Raw genomic sequence first — 18054 nt, forward strand, 5'->3', positions numbered from 1 at the left:
AAAGTAGCTTGATGTGTTGTGACCTGGAAAGACAGTAAGTGTTCATAATGTGTTAAGCAAATGGGTAAGTTGCAACACAATATGCCTAGCACAACCCCCTTTCTAGAAAGAAAGAAAAGAAAGTATATGCTGTAAAATTATAGAAAACAGTCTGGAAATATATGATATAGCTGATAAATATAACACTAGTTATCTCTCAGAAGATAGAATGTACGGGTGCAGGGGTATGTTTAACTTCTCAATTTGTATATGTATATATAATAGGATTACGGGAAATTTTCACCATCTGTATTCTTCTGTGTTTTTCAAATTTTAAAAAATCTAAAAATACTAAAAGTAGTTTAAATACTTGAAGTGTTCCTATAACATGAATATAAAAGCCTTAAAGTAATAGAAATGAACCATTTCAGAGTATTTTTAAAAAATATTTATATCCCAGATAGTAAACTGACTTTTGAGGTTTAGATATGATTGACTCAAGATAAACTTACCCTATACCAAGAATGCCTTTCCAAGATTTCTGAGACTTTCTAGGGTTCACAGTAGCTTTTATTTTTGAGTTTCTGCTTAAATGTAATTCCAGACTTGTCCATATCTGACCTCCCAGGACTGTTCTCATCTGTCTGTTCCATGCTATACCAGATACAGAACTTGGCCCACTTTCTTTGACCTCTTCCTCCCTTTAAGCATTATTCTAGGCATGTGTATGTGTAGCACACTTTTATGAAGATGTCGGGAGGTAGAAAGGGTTTATATTTAGAATACCGCAAAAATGGAATTAAAAGGCCCACAGTCACTTTACAGCATCTTTCCTTGTCACTAGTCAATATGGTCCTCTGCCATGTTGCTTTCTTTCCTTGTACTAGTGCCAGACCTTCGTTTCTCTGTTTTTTTTTTTGTTGTTGTTGTTGTTGTTGTTATTGTTGGGTTTTTTTTTTTCTGCTCTTTCCCCAGGTGCTGAATTCCTGTGTTTTACTTAGGCAAAGAAGGTTAGGTATCTCTTCTATTTTCTGATGTTTTTAAGGCCTCATTTTTCCCAACCAGAACAATCTATCAAGACATATTCCTTAACAAAGACGATTACCTCCCTGAGAGGAACTCCGGTGCCTGCTGTTAAAAAAATAATCTCCTCTCTTTCACTACATGTTATGGTTATAAGTGTAACTGATAAAATAATTAGCACAGTAATTATCTTTATTAACTCTTCCTGTTTTTTTTTTTCTAAGTAAAGCCTTATCCTTTGGTCAGTGCAGTTAATAGATGAGTCTTAATTGATGTTGGCTTCCTGCTGTGAAACATAACAGTTGTGAAATCTTGGCATCATTATGACACCTAATCACATTTTCATTTTATTATGGACAAGAGGAAAATGAGTTATGATTAAGCTAGAACCTCTCTGCTAAAAAAAAAAAGTTTTTTAATTAAAGTGTAGGCAGAAATACAATTCATGAAGTTGCAAATGATTCCTCTCTGATAGACCTTGGCCTAACAGTTGGTCTATGAAGACATGGCTGTATGTAAGGTCCCATGGCATTAAGAGACCTTAACCAAAGTTAATATGTGAGATTAATATACTGCTCATTAAAAACAGTACAGCGTATGGTTAGAAAGAAAGCTTTTGGTGTTAGAAAAACCTACATTAAAACCTGGATTCTGCTCTTTACTGTGTGATCTTGGACGTGTTTACCTAACTGAGCTTTGGTGTCCTCATCTGCAAAATGAGGAATATGGATTATAATGATATAAATCATAGAACTGGCTTAGTATTATGCCAGGTTACATAGTAAGTAGCCCATACATAGTAGCAATAGAAGTTTAGCAATAATTACTATTATCTTTATAACATTTACTATTCTTTTTTTTTTTTTTTTTTTTTTTTGAGATGGAGTCTTGCTCTGTCGCCCAGGCTGGAGTGCAGTGGCGCGATCTTGGCTCACTACAAGCTCCGTCTCCCAGGTTCACGCCATTCTCCTGCCTCAGCCTCCCGAGTAGCTGGGACTACAGGTGCCCGCCACCATGCCCGGCTAATTTTTTGTATATTTAGTAGAGACAGGGTTTCACCGTGTTAGCCAGGATGGTCTCGATCTCCTGCCCGCCTCAGCCTCTCAAAGTGCTGGGATTACAGGCATGAGCCATAGCGCCCAGCCAATATTTACTATTCTTATGTTTATTGCCACTGGTTACTTTTCAGATGGCTAGTCTCTATTTATTTATTTATTTGTTTATTTATTGAGCTGGAGTCTCACTCTGTTGCCTAGGCTGGAGTGCAGTGGCATGATCTCGACTCACTGCAACCTCCGCCTGCGGGATTCAAGCGATTCTCGTGCTTCAGCTTCCCAAATAGCTGAGACTACAGGCATGAGCCACCACACAACTGATTTTTGTATTTTTAGTAGAGATGGGGTCTTGCCATGTTGGCCAGGTTGGTCTTGAACTCCTGACCTCAGGTGATCCATCCACCTTGGCCTCCCAAAGTGCTGAGATTACAGGCATGAGCTACCGCACCCCGCCTTAGTCTCACTTAAGATTCACATAGGCTGTCAGTGTTGCAGCAGTCCTATAATATTTTCTAGTCAATATATTCCCCATTCTCCAAAGCCACTCTATTATATCCTGTCCTCTCTGCTCCGTTTCCAACACTCCTCCTCTCTCTTTATTCGTGGCTGTGACTCTGTTTTGTATCTTACTGAGAAAATAGAAGCAGCTAGAATAAAGCTTTCATATCTTCCCACCAACATATCTATCAGTCTACTTCCAGTTGTAGCCCTACACTCTGCCTTTCCTTCTGTTATAATGGAAAAGGGCCAGTCCTTTCATTTGTATACAGAATCCTGTCCCCTTTGGTGTACTCACAGACTTAGGACCTACTGCTATCCCCCTTACTCTTCAATAATCACATTGTATCTTTATTTTTGCTTTCCCCCTAAGACAGAATCGTCCTCTGTCATCCAGGCTGGAGTGTAGTGGTGTGAATACAGCTCAGTGCAACCTCGACTTCCCAGCTCAAGCAATCCTCCCATCTCAGCCTCCTGAGTAACTGGGACCACAGGCTCATGCCACCATGCCCAGCTAATTTTTTAAATTTTTATAGAGACAGGGTCTTGCCATGTTGCCCAGATTGTCTTGATTTCCTGGTCTCAAGTGATCCTCCTGCCTTGGCCTCCAAAGTGCTGGGATTATAGGAGTGAGCCACAGTGCCTGGCCACATTTTATCTTTTTTTTTTTTTTTTTGAGATGGAGTCTAGCTCTGTTGCCAGGCTGGAGTTCAGTGGCACGATCTCGGCTCACTGCAACCTCCGCCTCCCAGGTCAAGCGATTCTCCTGCCTCAGCCTCTTCCCAAGTAGCTGGAATTACAGGCACGTGCCACCACGCCCAGCTAATTTTTGTATTTTTAGTAGAGATGGAGTTTCACCTTGTTGGCCGGGATGGTCTCGATCTTCTCCCAAAGTGCTGGGATTATAGGCATGAGCCACCACGCCCGGCCTAACGTTTTATCTTTTATGTTAGATAATTCCCATCAGCATGCAAACGTGTCATCATAGGTTCTATGTTTAAAAAATCCCTTTGGGCCAGGCGCAGTGGCTCACGCCTGTAATCCCAGCACTTTGGGAGGTTGAGGCGGGCGGATCACCTGAGGTCAGGAGTTCTTGATCAGCCTGGCCAACATGGAGAAACCCCGTCTCTACTAAAAATACAAAATTAACCAGGCGTGGTGGCATGCGCCTGTAATCCCAGCTACTCGGGAGGCTGAGGCAGGAGAATCACTTGAACCCGGGAGGTGGAGGTTGCACTGAGCCAAGAACGTGCCACTGCACTTCAGCCTGGGCGACAAGAGTGAAGCTCCATCTCAAAAAAAAAAAAAAAAAATCCCTTTGACCTTTCCTTCATATCTCCATGTAGCTATTCCTCTACTTTTTCTGCTTTCCTTAGAGCAAAGCTCCTTGGAAGCATATCCTTACTTCAACTACTCCAAGCAGATTTTTCTTTCTTCTGCTCAACTGAAACTTCATTTGTCAAGGTTTCCAATGACTGCCATGTTGCCAAATCCAGTAGCCAATTATCAGTCTCTATTTTACTTCATTCACCTCAGCAGCATTTGAACAGATTATTTCAACCTTCCTGAAATGCTTTCTTCTGGCTTGTGGAACATCTCCCTTTCCTAGTTTTCACTGGCCAACTCTGTAGTTTCTTTTACTGAATGCTCTTCAACTTTCCTAACTTCTAAATATTGATGAACCCCAGAGCTCAATTCTTTCTTTCTCTCTATTCAATTCCTAGGTAATCTCAACCAGTCTCATGCTTTTATTATCATCTTTGTAGTGGTGTCTCCGAAATCTGTATCTTAAGTCTCAATCTTCTCTGAACCTCACTTGTATACACTACTGCCTACACTACGTCTTTGGATGTCCAGTAGGTATCCCAAGCTTAATATATTCTACCTTTTCTCCAATTTTACTTATTTACTTATAAATAAATAGTATTGGCCAGGCGTGGTGGCTCACACCTGTAATCCCAGCACTTTAGGAGGCCAAGGTGGGCAGGTCACTTGGGCTCAAGCGAGACTAGCCTGGCCAACATGGTGAAACCCTGTCTCTACAAAAAACATGCTTGGTGGCACGTGCTTGTGGTCCCACCTACTCGGAAGGCTGAGGTGGGAGAATCGCTTGAGCCCGGGAGGCAGAGGTTGTAGTGAGCTGTGATTGTGCCACCGCACTCCAGCCTGGGCAACAGAGCAAGACCTTGTCTCAGATGAATGAATGAATGAATGAATGAATGAATGAATGAATGAATGGTACTTCTAGTCATCTGGTCAGCCACAACTCTTGGAGTCTCCCTTGACTCCCTTCTCTCACAATGTCCAGTCCATCAGCAAATCTTATCAGCTCACTGTAGATGCAGATCCAGAATCTGACCATTTCTCACCTCCTTTATTTGGTGTCGCCATTGTCCAAACTACTACTTTCTCTTGCCTAGATGACTGCAGTAGCTTCTTAAGGTTTTTCTGCTTCTGCTCTTGGCCCCTACAGTCTTTTTCTGCCAGAGTGATCTCTTAAATCAGTAATTATTTTCCCATCTAAATTTATTTAATAGTTTTCTATATATATGTAGAAGAAAATCTGAGAATCCTTACTGTGGTCTTCAAGATGCTGAATGATTTGACTCCTGGCAACTGTTCTGACTTCATCTCCTACCACCTTCTATCTCCCTCATCTAGTCCAGCCCCAGCAGTTTCTTCACTATTGTTTGAGCATACCAAGAATACTCCAGCCTTTACACTTGCTATTATCTCTGCCTGAAATGTTTTTCACCCAGATTTTCACATGGCGTGTTCCTTCATTTCATTCAGTCCTCTGCTCAGATGCCAGCTCATCACAGAAATCTTCCTGACCATGCCATCTGAAATGGCACCCTGTTCCCCATGTCCTGCCCTCCTTCAGTCTTTATTCTTCTTTGTTTTTCTTCTGCAGTGCCTATTACTACTTGCTATTTTTCTATAATTCCCACCCCCACTCTTTCTAGAAGGTTAGTTCTCTTAGGTTGTTTTAACCATTGTTGTATCCCCAGGACCTAGAATATTACCTGTGGCACTCCTTGGATAAATAAATGAATGAATTGCTTTTTTTCTCCATATACATTCTTATCTTACTAATGTACTTTTAAAAAATCTATGGAAAAATGCAGTCTTTTAAAAAATTGTGATAAATGCTCATAAAATTTACCATCTTAACCATTTAAAAATGTACAATTCAGTTAATGCCACTGCTACTATCACCACCATTTCTCTCCAGAACTCTTTTCATCTTGCAGAACTGAAACTCTATACCCATTAAACAGTAAGTCTCCACTTCCACTGTCCCCTGAATGCTGGTAGCCACCATTCTACTTTCTGTGTCTGTGTCTATGTCTACATTTTGTCTCTATGAGCAGTCTTTTAGTTAACCACTAAGAGGTAAGGTTTGAATATTTGGGGAGTCAAACCACCCTCAGGTTTCTTTTAGCAAGTACTTACTGAATGCCTGCCTTGGGCTTGGTACTGTGCTAGGTCCAATAGGGTTACACAAGTGGTGTCCTCTACAGTTCTCTTTGCTGGAAACAAGAATTCTGTATGTTTTACAAGAGACACCATTCCATATCTCATTACCATGCTCTGATACTGAAAACTAAGATATGTTTTGGTATGTGTATTAGTCAGGGTCTTACAGAGAGAGAGAACCAATAGGACATATATGGTCATGCACAGCATAATGACATTCAGTCAATGACAGACCATATATATGGAACAGTGGTCCCGTAAGATTGTAAATAATGACATTCGGTCAATGACAGACCATATGTATGGAACAGTGGTCCCGTAAGATTGTAAATAATGACATTCAGTCAATGACAGACCATATATATGGAACAGTGGTCCCATAAGATTGTTAACACTATAGTTTTACGGTACCTTTTCTATGTTTAGATACATAAATACTTACCATTGTGTTACAATTGCCTACAGTGCTCAGCATAGTAACTTGCTGTACTGGTTTGTATCCTAAGAGCAATAGGCTATACCATATAGCCTTGGTATGTGTATTAGTCCGTTTTCACACTGCTGATAAAGACATACCCGAGACTGGGCAATTTACAAAAGAAAGAGGTTTAATAGACTTACAGTTCCACGTGTCTGAGAGGCCTCACAATCATCGTGGAAGGTGAAAGGCACGTTTCACATGGCAACAGACAAGAGAAGAGAGCTTCTGCAGGGAAACTCCCCCTTATAAAACCATCAGGTCTCATGAGACTATTCACTGTCATCAGAACAGCACGGGAAAACCTGCCCCCATGATTCAGTTACCTCCTACCAGGTCTCTCCCACAACATGTGGGAATTCAGGATGGGATTTGGGTTGGGGACAGCCAAACCATATCAGTATGTAGTAGGCTATACCATCTAGGTTTGTGTAAATATACAATGTGATATTTGTGCAGGGACAAAATCACCTGATGACACATTTTTCAGAACATATCCCCATTGTTAAGTGACTCATGACTGAATATAGACATATGAGAGGGGATTTATTAGGGAAATTGGCGTATACTGTTATGGAGGCTGAGAAGTCCCACACAAGCTGTCTGTAAGCTGGAAACCCTGTAGCTCAGTCCAAGTGTAAAGGCCTCAGAACCAGGGAATCCAATGGTGTAACTTGTACAAGACTAGAGCCTGAGAGCCCAGGGGGCTCATGGTGTAAGTCCCAGAGTACAAAGGCTGGAGAGTCTAGAGTTTTGATGTGCAAGGACAGGAGAGGAAGAGTATTCCCCAGCTGCAGCACACACTTGCCTTTTCTCCATTTTTGTTCTCTCTGGGCCCCTGGCTGACTGGATGGTGCCTACCCATATTGAGAGCAGATCTTCCCCACCTAGTCCACTCAGACTCACATGCTAATCTTCTCTAGAAATACAGAGACATATCCAAAGATAATGCTTTACCAGGCCAGGTACAGTGGCTCACACCTGTAATCCTAGTACTTTGGGAGGCTGAGGTGGGTAGATAATCTGAGGTCAGGAGTTCAAGACTAGCCTGGCCAACATGGCAAAACCCCATCTACTAAAAATACAAAAATGAGCCGGGCGTGGTGGTGGGCGCCTGTAATCACAGCTGCTTGGGAGGCTGAGGCAGGAGAATTGCTTGAACATGGGAGGCAGAGGTTGCAGTGAGCCAAGATTGCGCCACTGTGCTCCAGCCTGGGAGACAGAGTGAGTGAGACTCTGTCTGAAAAAAACAAAACAAAAACAGTAAAAAAAACAAAGATAATGCTCTACCAGATTTCTAGGTATTTCTTAATCCAATGAGGTTGACAAAGTCAACCATAACTATGAATTTTATATTTACAGCCATTTCCTGCTTTCCCCTCCCTTCTTTTTGTCTGGTCATTTCAAATTGACAGGAAAATAGACCTTTTTTTTTTTTAAGGTAAAATTAACATAGAATTAAACATTTAAATTTTTTTTTTTTTTTTGACAGAGTCTTGCTGTGTTGCCCAGGCTGGAGTGCAGTGGTGCAATCTCGGCTAACTGCAACCTCCGCCTCCCGGGCTCAAGTGATTCTCCTGCCTTAGCCTCCCAAGCAGCTGGGATTACAGGCGCCCGCCACCATGCCCGGCTGATTTTGTATTTTTAGTAGAGATCGGGTTTCACCATGTTGACCAGGCTGGTCTCAAACTCCTGACCTCAGGTGATCCACCCACTTGGGCCTCCCCAAAGTGTTGGGATTACAGGTGTGAGCCACCATGCCTGGCCAAACATTTAATTTTTTAGTTTTTATTTTTTTAGACAGGGTCTTGCTCTGTCCCCCAAGCTGGGGTGCAGTGGTGTGATCTTGGCTCACTGCAACCACTGCCTGCTGGGCTCAAGCAATCCTCCTGCCTCAGCCTCCTGAGACTACAGGCATGGGCCACCACGCCTCGCTGTAAGTTAAACATTTTAAAATGTACAATTAAGTGGCATATAGTACATTCATAATGATATACAACCTCCACCTCTATTTAGTTCCAAAACATTTTCAGCACCCCAAAAGAAAAACCCATAACCATTAAACAGTTGTTCCATATTCCCACCGTTCCCCAGCCCCTGGCAACTACCAATCTGTTTTCTGTCTCTATAGATTTACTTATTCTGAATGTTTTATATAAATGAAATAATGCAATATGTGTGTGACATTTGTGTCTAACTTATTTTACTAAGCATAATGTTATTTAAGGTTCATCCACATTGTAGCATGTAAATCAGTAGTAATTCATTTCTTATTATGGCTGAATAATGTTATGTTATATGTATCTACCACAATTTGTTTATCCATTTATTAACTGATGGACGTTTGGGCTTTTTCTATCTTTCGCCTATTGTGAATAGTGCTATGAACATGCATATACGAGTATTTGTTTGAGTAACTATTTTCGGTTCTTCGGGGTGTATACCTAGGAGTGGAATTGCCAGGTCATATGGTAATTCCATGTTTAACTTTTTGAGGAACTGTTAAACTATTTTCCATAATGGCTGAACTGTTTCACATTTCTGCCAGCAATGCACAAGGGTTCCAGTTTCTCTACATCCTCGCTAACACTTGGTATTTTCCTTTTTAAAAAATTATTATTGGAGCCATCCTTGTGTTGTGAGGTGTACTTCGTTGTGGTTTTTTATTTTTTTTTGAGACGGAGTCTCACTCTGTCACCCAGGCTGGAGTGCAGTGGCGTGATCTTGGCTCACTGCAAGCTCTGCCTCCCAGGTTCATGCCATTCTCCTGCCTCAGCCTTCCGAGTAGCTGGGACTACAGGCGCCTGCCACCACACCTGGCTAATTTTTTGTATTTTTAGTAGAGACAGGGTTTCACTGTGTTAGCCAGGATGGTCTCGATCTCCTGACCTCGTAATCCGCCCACCTCGGCCTCCCAAAGTGTTGGGATTACAGACGTGAGCCACCGTGCCTGGCCTTCATTGTGGTTTTGATTTGCATTCCCCTAATGACTAATCCTTTCATGAGCTCGTTGGCCATTTTTATATCTTCTTTGGAGAAAATATATTGTTTTGAGAACTATAATAACAATATTCAACTTGATGAAATCTTTTTCCTGTTTTCCTTGAATTTATCTTGATTGTACCCATAGCGTGTGCTATTAGAAGAGGAGTTAGTAAACTAAGTCCTGCGGATCAAATCTGGTTTGCTGACAGTTTTTATATGGCCTACATGCTAAGCATGGTTTTTACATTTTTTAGTTGTTGGAGGAAAAAATCAAAAGAATATTTCATGATACATGAAAATTATGTGAAATTCAGATTTCAATGTTCATAAAGTTTTATTGGAACACGCAGTCACACCCATGCATTTATGTGTTGTCTTTGACTGCTGTTGTGCTACAATAGCAGAATTGAGCAATTGCCATAGGGACCATATGGGCCATAAAGCCTGAAATATTTATTATCTGACTCTTTACAGGAAAAACTTTGCCAACCCTGTATTAGATGTTCTTGTTCCTTGTTCTTAGCTTCTGATATTTTTGCAGCCCTGATCATTGATGGGCAGAGAAGCCCTTAAGAGAGTGAGGAGGCACCCCTTCTGGGGAGAGCTCAAAATGGAATAGCATTCAATTTAGTTCTCATAGATGACCAATTTTTTTTTTATCTTGATAGATACTAAATTCCAAGGTTAAAATATTAATGATAGGAACCAAATAAAAAATTTCTAAAATATCATTTAAATTTCATCTGTCATTATCATTAACAGTATCTCCCATCAGTAATGTTCCAACTCTTAAAATACCTTATTTATGATGAATATAAGAGAATTTCATGAAATCCTCCTCTAAAGACTCCTTTGGTCCCCAAATTCTGAAATGCTATAATTCTAACATTAACTATTGGAATATCATTATGTTGCTCAATATCACATTGAACAGGAGTATCTTATATTGCAGAACTTATCAGTGCCCTTCCGTAACTAAATTATAAAAATTTAAAAACTAAATTAAAATTTTCTTTAACCTGTGTAAGAAGGGACATCTTCTCACACTTGAAGCTTTATTTGACATTTTTATTTTTATTTTATTTTATTTTGAGATAGTGTCTCACTCTGTTGCCTAGTCTGAGTGCAGTGGTGTGATCAGCTCACTGCAGCCTTGACCTCCTGGGCTCAAGCTATCCTCCCACCTCAGCCTCCTGAGTAGCTGGGACTATACCCACATGCCACCACACTCAGCTAATTTATTTTTGTATTTATTTTTATTTTTTTGTAGAGACAGGGTTTCACCATGTTGCCTAGGCTAGTCTCGAACTCCTGGATGCAAGCGATCTACCCTCCTCAGCCTCCCAAAGTGCTAGGATTATAGGTGTGAGCCACCGCACCTGGCCAACATTTTTTTTTCATAAGAGACTTCAAATTGATTAGGTGTCCAAATTATAGTGATTTCAGTGATGTGTATTTTGTTAGGGAGGAGGTTATTCATTACAGTCACTGGCATGCTTTGTGTAGCTCTTTTGAGTACATGCTGACTTAAGGAAATACCTTTTAAATAAAAAAATACCAAGAGGTAAAGAATATTAGACTGAATCATGCTCTTCTGATTTCTGCAATGGTATTACCCTAAACCAAATGTACCCAAATATTAATCTTATTGTGGAAACTACACTCTGATAGGATGTTTAGTTTTACAGTCAAAGGAAACTGAATGTTTAAGAGCGAAGTTCAATTCATTCCTGAAGAAAATACTTCCCATTTTATAGCTATTGGATTATGGATGAGATTTCATTAAGGTAATAGCCCCAAAACCCTAGAGGATACTCTTGGTAGGAATGATCATTCCCAAACAAGTAGATGCAATGTTCTTGTTTCTTGGAGCCTTTCACCTCTCAAGCCTGTGATTCCCAAATACTTACCTTCTCTGATGAATATGCAAGTTTATCTTTTGAGTGAAGGCGTATAAACCTCTAGCAACACCAAGCTAGTCTATGTCTTTTTGTATTTTTATTGATTTCCGTACTCCTTAGCTCCTTGATTGGCAACTTTGTTAATGAAGGAAGCTTGCTTTAATAAAATTATGTTTAGATGCTTATTATTAGAAGCTGTGTGCCAAATGCTACTTTAAAGCCCAATTAGTAAAATTCAGTGGGTTTGTTACTACTGTTCTTCAGTCTGCCTCCCCATTTGAGATCTGTAGTTGCTTTAACAGTCATTTCCTTTGTCCTTATCAATAATTACTACTCTGCTTTCAAAGTAGGGTTACAACTGGGTCTATTCATATTCCAACATCTTATTTTAGTATTTTCTACCACCATATGGCCTGTCCTTTATGGAGCTGGTATGTCTCTATAGGTTTAGAAAGTGATCATAGTTAGGTGTTATTCTTTTTGGTCAGCTTTCAAAAATCCTGATGCCTAGGTTGCATTCCACACCAATTAAATTAAATTAAATTAAAATGTCTGAGGGTGGGAGGGGCCCCAAGCATCAGTATTTTTTAAAAAGTCCCAGGTGATTCCAATATGCAGCAAGGTTTGGAAACCATTGGCTTTACTCATTGGCCAAATGGCTTAGAGGCTCTTCCTCCTAGTTATATACTAACTACTCAGGATTAATTACATGACCTTAACACAATGCATTTAGCTACTTGAAAAAGAGATGTTATGTAAATGTATTACTGTTATCATTATTGTCATTATTATTTAAACTTCAGAGAAGCCATTTTATGGTGAAATGTGCATAACATAAAAGTTACCATTTTAACCTGTTTTTTTTTTTTTTTTTTTTTTTTTGAGATAGGGGTCTTACTATGTTGCCCAGGCTGGAGTACAGTGGCTATTCACAGATGCAATCATAGCACACTGCAGTCTCAAGTAATTCTCCTGCTTCAGCCTCCCAAGTAGCTAGGACTACAGGCGTGCATCGCCATACCTGGCGCATTGTAATTTTTTTTTTTTTGAGGTGGAGTTTCACTCTTGTTTCCCAGGCTGGAGTGCAATGACGCAATCTCAGCTCACTGCAACCTCCGCCTCCCAGATTCAAGCAATTTTCCGATTCTCCTGCCTCAGCCTCCCGAGTAGCTGGGATTACAGGCATGTGCCACCACGCCCAGCTAATTTTGTATTTTTAGTAGAGATGGGGTTTCACCATGTTGGTCAGGCTGGTCTCGAACTTCTGACCTTGGGTGATCCGCCTGCCTCAGCCTCCCAAAATGCTGGGATTACAGGTGTGAGCCACTGCACCCGGCCTCATTGTAGCCATTTTTAAGTATACAGTCCAGTGGCATGAAATACATTCACATTTGTATTTCATGTGAATGCAACCATCACTACCATTCATCTGCAGAACTCCTTTCATCTTCCCAAACTGAAACTCCGTACCTATTAAACAACAGCCCTTGGCACCTACGATTCTATTTTTTGTCTCCGAATTTGACTATTCCAGCTACCTCATATAAATGGAATCATATAGTATTTGTCTTTTGTCTTTTTGTGATTAATTTCACTTATCCTAATACCTATCGTTGTAGCGTGTGCCAGAATTTCCTCCATTTTTTTTGTTTGTTTGTTTTTTTGAGACAGGGTTTTGCTCTGTCATCCACACTGGAGTGCAGTGGTGCCATCATAGCTCACTGCAGCCTTGAATTCCTGGCTCAAGCAATCCTTCTGCCTCAGCCTTCTGAGTAGGTGGGGCTACAGGCATGTGCCACCACTCCTGGCTTTCTTTCTCCTTTTTTTTTTTTTTTTTTTTTGAGACGGAGTCTCGCTCTGTCGCCCAGGCTGGAGTGCAGTGGTGCCATCTCGGCTCACTGCAACCTCCACCTCCTGGGTTCAAGCAATTCTCCTGCCTCAGCCTCCCTGGTGGCTGGGACTACAGGTGCCTGCCACCATGCCCGGCTAATTTTTTGTATTTTTGGTAGAGACGGGGTTTCACTGTATTAGCCAGGATGGTCTTGATCTCCTGACCATGTGATCAGCCTGCCTCGGCCTCCCAAAGTGCTAGGATTACAGGCATGAGTCACCGCTCCTGGTCCCGGTTTATTCCTTTTTAAGGCTAAATAACATTCCATTATATGTGTATACCACATTTTGTTTATCCATTCATCTGTTGATGGATACTAGGATTTCTTCTCCCTTTTGCCTATTGTGAATAATACTGCTGATTATACTGCTATGATCATGGGTGTATGAGAAACTCATTTTAAGTGATAAACTGATAAACTCTCCTTCCACAAAATACTTATGTGGATAAATTACTTGTTCTATATGGCTAGGTTGTAGTTCACCAGATGAGTAAGCACCTGCCCCTGGTGACTAGTCTGTCTTTTACAAAATATGGCAAAAATTAGGTACTATTTCAAATGCTTTCTAGATTTCCTACCAAGTGGTAGTAGAATTCCATTTTATTTGAATCAGCTATCCTGCTCGGGCTATGGATCAATCCTGTAGAGGCTGTGTTCCAAAAATGTAGCGACAAAAGTCTTTGTATGTTGAGAATGAAATAAAGGGTTTGTGCTGTGTACTTTAACTCACAAATGCTAAGGCAAAGTTGTAAACTTCAAAACCAACCTAAAAATGCTCCCTGGGCCGGGCGCAGTGGCTCACACCTGTAATCCTAGCACTTTGGGAGGCTGAGGCGGGCGGATCACGAGGTCAGGAGTTTGAGACCAGTCTGGCCAACATAGTGAAACCCCATCTCTACTAAAGATATAAAAAATTAGACAGGTATGGTGGTGTGCGCCTGTAATCCCAGCTACTTGGGAGGCTGAGGCAGGAGAATCACATGAACCCGGGAGGCGGAGGTTGCTATGAGCTGAGGTTGCACTCCAGCCCGGGTGACAGTGTGAGACTCTGTCTCAAAAAAAAAAAATGCTCCCTGGTCATGTTGCTCTAGAAATTGTAAGCTCATTAGCTTGAAGCTAGAAGCCACGTTAAGATCCTTTTATTGCTGCCTGTGTTCCTCTGATAGACGTTTTAGCTCAACTTCTACACATGGTCTTAACTTTTTTGTATTACAGAACCTAGTACCTAATTTGCATTTTTACTTCTTTCATTCTTAATGAACCACTGTGTGAGGACATGCTTTCTTTTTTATGGACAGTTCAGCTAGGTGTTTTTACAAGAATTCAGCTGTGTTAATCAATAAGTGAGAATTTTATAGAGTCAATCAACTTTGGAAAAATGGTGATTACTTATTTTAACATTGTTTTTTCTGAAGGCATTGCCTTTTCATGTTTCCACAACCCACCCACCTACTCTTACAGCATGAAGGAAATGAATTTTTATTTGTATGTGTATATTCACTTTGATCCCTTTGACACTTTTCCTTACTTTTTCACTTACAATAAAAGGCAATTGAAGGCCAGGCGCCGTGGCTCACGGCTGTCATCCCAGCACTTTGGGAGGCCAAGGCGGGTGGATCACTTGAGGTTAGGAGTTCGAGACCAGCCTGGCCAACATGCTGAAACCCCGTCTCCACTAAAAATATAAAAATTAGCCGTGCGTGGTGGCGCATGCCTGTAATCCTAGCTACTTGGGAGGCTGAGACAGGATAATCACTTGAACCCAGGGGGCAGAGGTTGCAGTGAGCCGAGATTGTGCCACCATACTCCAGCCTGGACGACAAGAGCAAAACTCTGTCTCAAAAAAAAAAAAAAAAAGGCAACTGAGGTGAAAAGAGCCTTGGCCATACTACTGAAAAGGAGAGACACTAAAATTTGTTGGTCTCTTTGGGTTAACAACTGGGCTGCATCTGTGTGCTTTAGAGTTACAGGAATATCCCGAAATTGAGAATCTGATGGGACTATACAATTTTAGAGCCAGTTCTACAGGTGAGACATAGACAACTTGTTCTGCTTGTCTGAAAACTTGTCTATGGAACTCTACAGAGAGGCTAAGAGGGAGTAAACTATCCTTTCTTTCTAGATCTTCATCTGTTGGTGGACGTGGCCTGCAAGCAGGAGCACTTTCCAAAGGAGGAAGAATTAAAAGAGTGAGGAATGGATGACAAATGTGACATTGTGCACTAGCTGTAGCTGGAGGCAGACTAGCCTTGCACATGACAAACTGTTGGGATTTTTTCAGTTCTGTTAAGGAAAAAAAAGTATTTTTTGTTTCGTTAATTGAGAATTTTGTTAATTGAGAATTGGGAATTTGTATGTACTACAGTGGTTCAGTTCAGATTATCTGCCTTGACAAACTACTGAACATCTAGCAGCCATGTTTTTTGGCTGCCCAGATCCCTTTTAAATGAAAAGTTCTGACCTTCTGTTATAGTCAAGGAGCATCTAAAAACTGCTCCATCTATGGTACTAAGAATAATCTGTGTGTGTGCTGATTTGTCGTCTTGCCACTCAAACTGTAGTCAGCACAACTTTAGTGGGGAATTCAGTCTCTCTGATTCAAGTCACAGTGTGATCCTTTTAGAGGAGATCGTGTGAGAAACAAAGGCATGTGAGATCACCAGCATCACAGGTCTAAATGCATCAGGAATTCCAGGGAAGAAACTCCGGAGAAGAGCTAATTTTCTAAGTGATTAACCAGGAAATTCTCTTACTTCCTAACCCAGCATTCTGTTTTAAGAGCAAGGCATCCGGACTTGGACCATCTATCACACTTAACAGCCCCTGATTCTTTTATATTAGTGGAAGCATTCTTCTATTTTCATATCTTTCTTTAATTTTAATGATACATTATCATAAATGGTAAAAAGGTTTTATTAATATATCACTTATTTAAATGTCTTTAAAGAAAGTATTTAACTTGTTTAATATAATTGTATTTATAAATGCTGATAGATTTAAAGGTTTTAAAGTTTTATATTTTTATTATTGCAGGATAGAAGGATAAAGGATGCATGTGTAGTATTTTTATTTTGAAGGGAAAATGTACAATGTGTGAACAAAAACATTAAGAGATTTAATATACTATTTTCTTATTTTAGATTTTTACATTCAATAAGTATAAATTCTCATCTATATAAGGTATTGTGTGCAAATTTGGGAAAAAACTGATTAGCAGCCATTTAGTAGAAGCTATGCCTCTGATTTTTAAAGAATGGTTTCAATCTGGTTTAAGCTTCTGAGAGAATTTTGGATAGTGGGATAGATGGTAACATTTTTTTCTTATCCCCGTTATAGGATTCTAGATTTGTGCAGTAGGATTGTGGGACTGTGTTTTAGGAGAGAAGGATATCTTGGATGTCCAGTTTCTGTGGTTGATCCCTTACTTGCTTATCCAGTGACAGCAAGAAACTTTCTGATTTAAAGTATTTCATTTGACCAGAACTTTCTTATTGGATTCTGCTTCAGTTCTCCTATTGAGCACTGCAGAAATGAAAGGAAAGCCTAGGAATATAAAACTAATTAAAAAGGCACTTGGTGATATAACATAGTACTATGCTAGCCATTGTGGATGTAACAGTTCATTTCTTATACTGCATTGTGCCTTCCCAATGATGTCAAACCCTAGAAATATTACAGAGATCTACTTTTCTGGAAAAGGGTGAGCTCTGTATTGATCTGCAGTGACTCTGTTTAGATATTAAAGTAGGTTCTGAAAAGCGACCTCTGTGGTCCATCTGATTAGACTAGTTAATGTCTATGTGATGGGCATTTATTTATCTTTATTAGCAAGGTTTAAAAGAGCAAATTATCAAGACACCTATATCTTTTGGCCAGACTATATAATATCTTGTCAGAGTATGTGAAGAGGAGACCCAATTTCCAAATGAAGGAACTTTGCTTTTTCTCTGTCATGTTGAAGAGCTAATATGCTGTGTAGATTTTCCCCTAAATATGGCTTTCTTAGCTTTATATATGTTGAGATAATATCTTTTGAGGAACACATGTCAAGCAGGAACCTTGGCATATATTTGGTTTCAGTTGTTTTAAGGCTTAATTAATGAAATGCCTTAATCAGCTTTCCAAATATTTTTATATATGAATACAGCAGACCAAGGAGCTGGATCTCCTGCTATCCTTACACGCCTTGTATCTATCAACTAAAGCTGTCATTAATGACTTGGGCAAAATGGCAAGAGGTATAATAAAGTCTTCCTGTGAATTAGCCAGTAGGGTCTGACACAACTAGTCAACTAACAAGGTTCCTGACTAGTACCTCAGTATTTCAGCACCTTAAGCACTGATAAATTTCAGTCAGTCAACAATAAAGTGAGTGTTCCAACTAGACTTGTTGTCTTGCTTGTTCTTACTGTTTGATTGGTGATTAATAGAAAATTCAATAATTATGACAGTTAATAGTATAATTCAAATGAGATTGTACTTTATTTTTCAAATAATCTGAATTTTAAAAGTTTTTTTTTCATTTATACTTGAATAGCAATGGAATTTTTTAAATGCCATTAAGGATAAGGACAATTCTTAGACATGTTTTACATAACCTACATTTTTGGAAAAGGATGAATGATCTTTGATAAATTTAATCAATCCAGAGGTGAAAGTAGATCCTGAAGGATGATCTGTCTCATGTATAAGACTAGCTAGTAGATGTCATTGAGACTTAGGCATTTCATTACAATAGTGATGGCATCTTTATGACATCTCTA

General features: G+C 40.0%; 2 protein-coding genes across 2 annotated transcripts in view; both read left to right on the forward strand.

Moving 5' to 3' along the window:
• Positions 1 to 17677, forward strand: part of HSF5 (heat shock transcription factor 5) — a 67882-nt gene extending 50205 nt beyond the window's left edge. Inside the window, exon 6 of the mRNA XM_002827343.5 lies at positions 15414 to 17677. Within this exon, the coding sequence (XP_002827389.1) occupies positions 15414 to 15484 (71 nt within the window). The 3' untranslated portion in view covers positions 15485 to 17677. The remainder of the gene's footprint in view (positions 1 to 15413) is intronic.
• RNF43 (ring finger protein 43) overlaps positions 1 to 18054 on the forward strand; it is a 104311-nt gene that overhangs the window by 20607 nt on the left and 65650 nt on the right. The gene's annotated exons all lie outside the window — the stretch shown is intronic.

This window comes from Pongo abelii, chromosome 19 (assembly GCF_028885655.2).
Source record: "Pongo abelii isolate AG06213 chromosome 19, NHGRI_mPonAbe1-v2.0_pri, whole genome shotgun sequence".
NCBI classification, from domain to species: Eukaryota; Metazoa; Chordata; class Mammalia; order Primates; family Hominidae; genus Pongo; species Pongo abelii.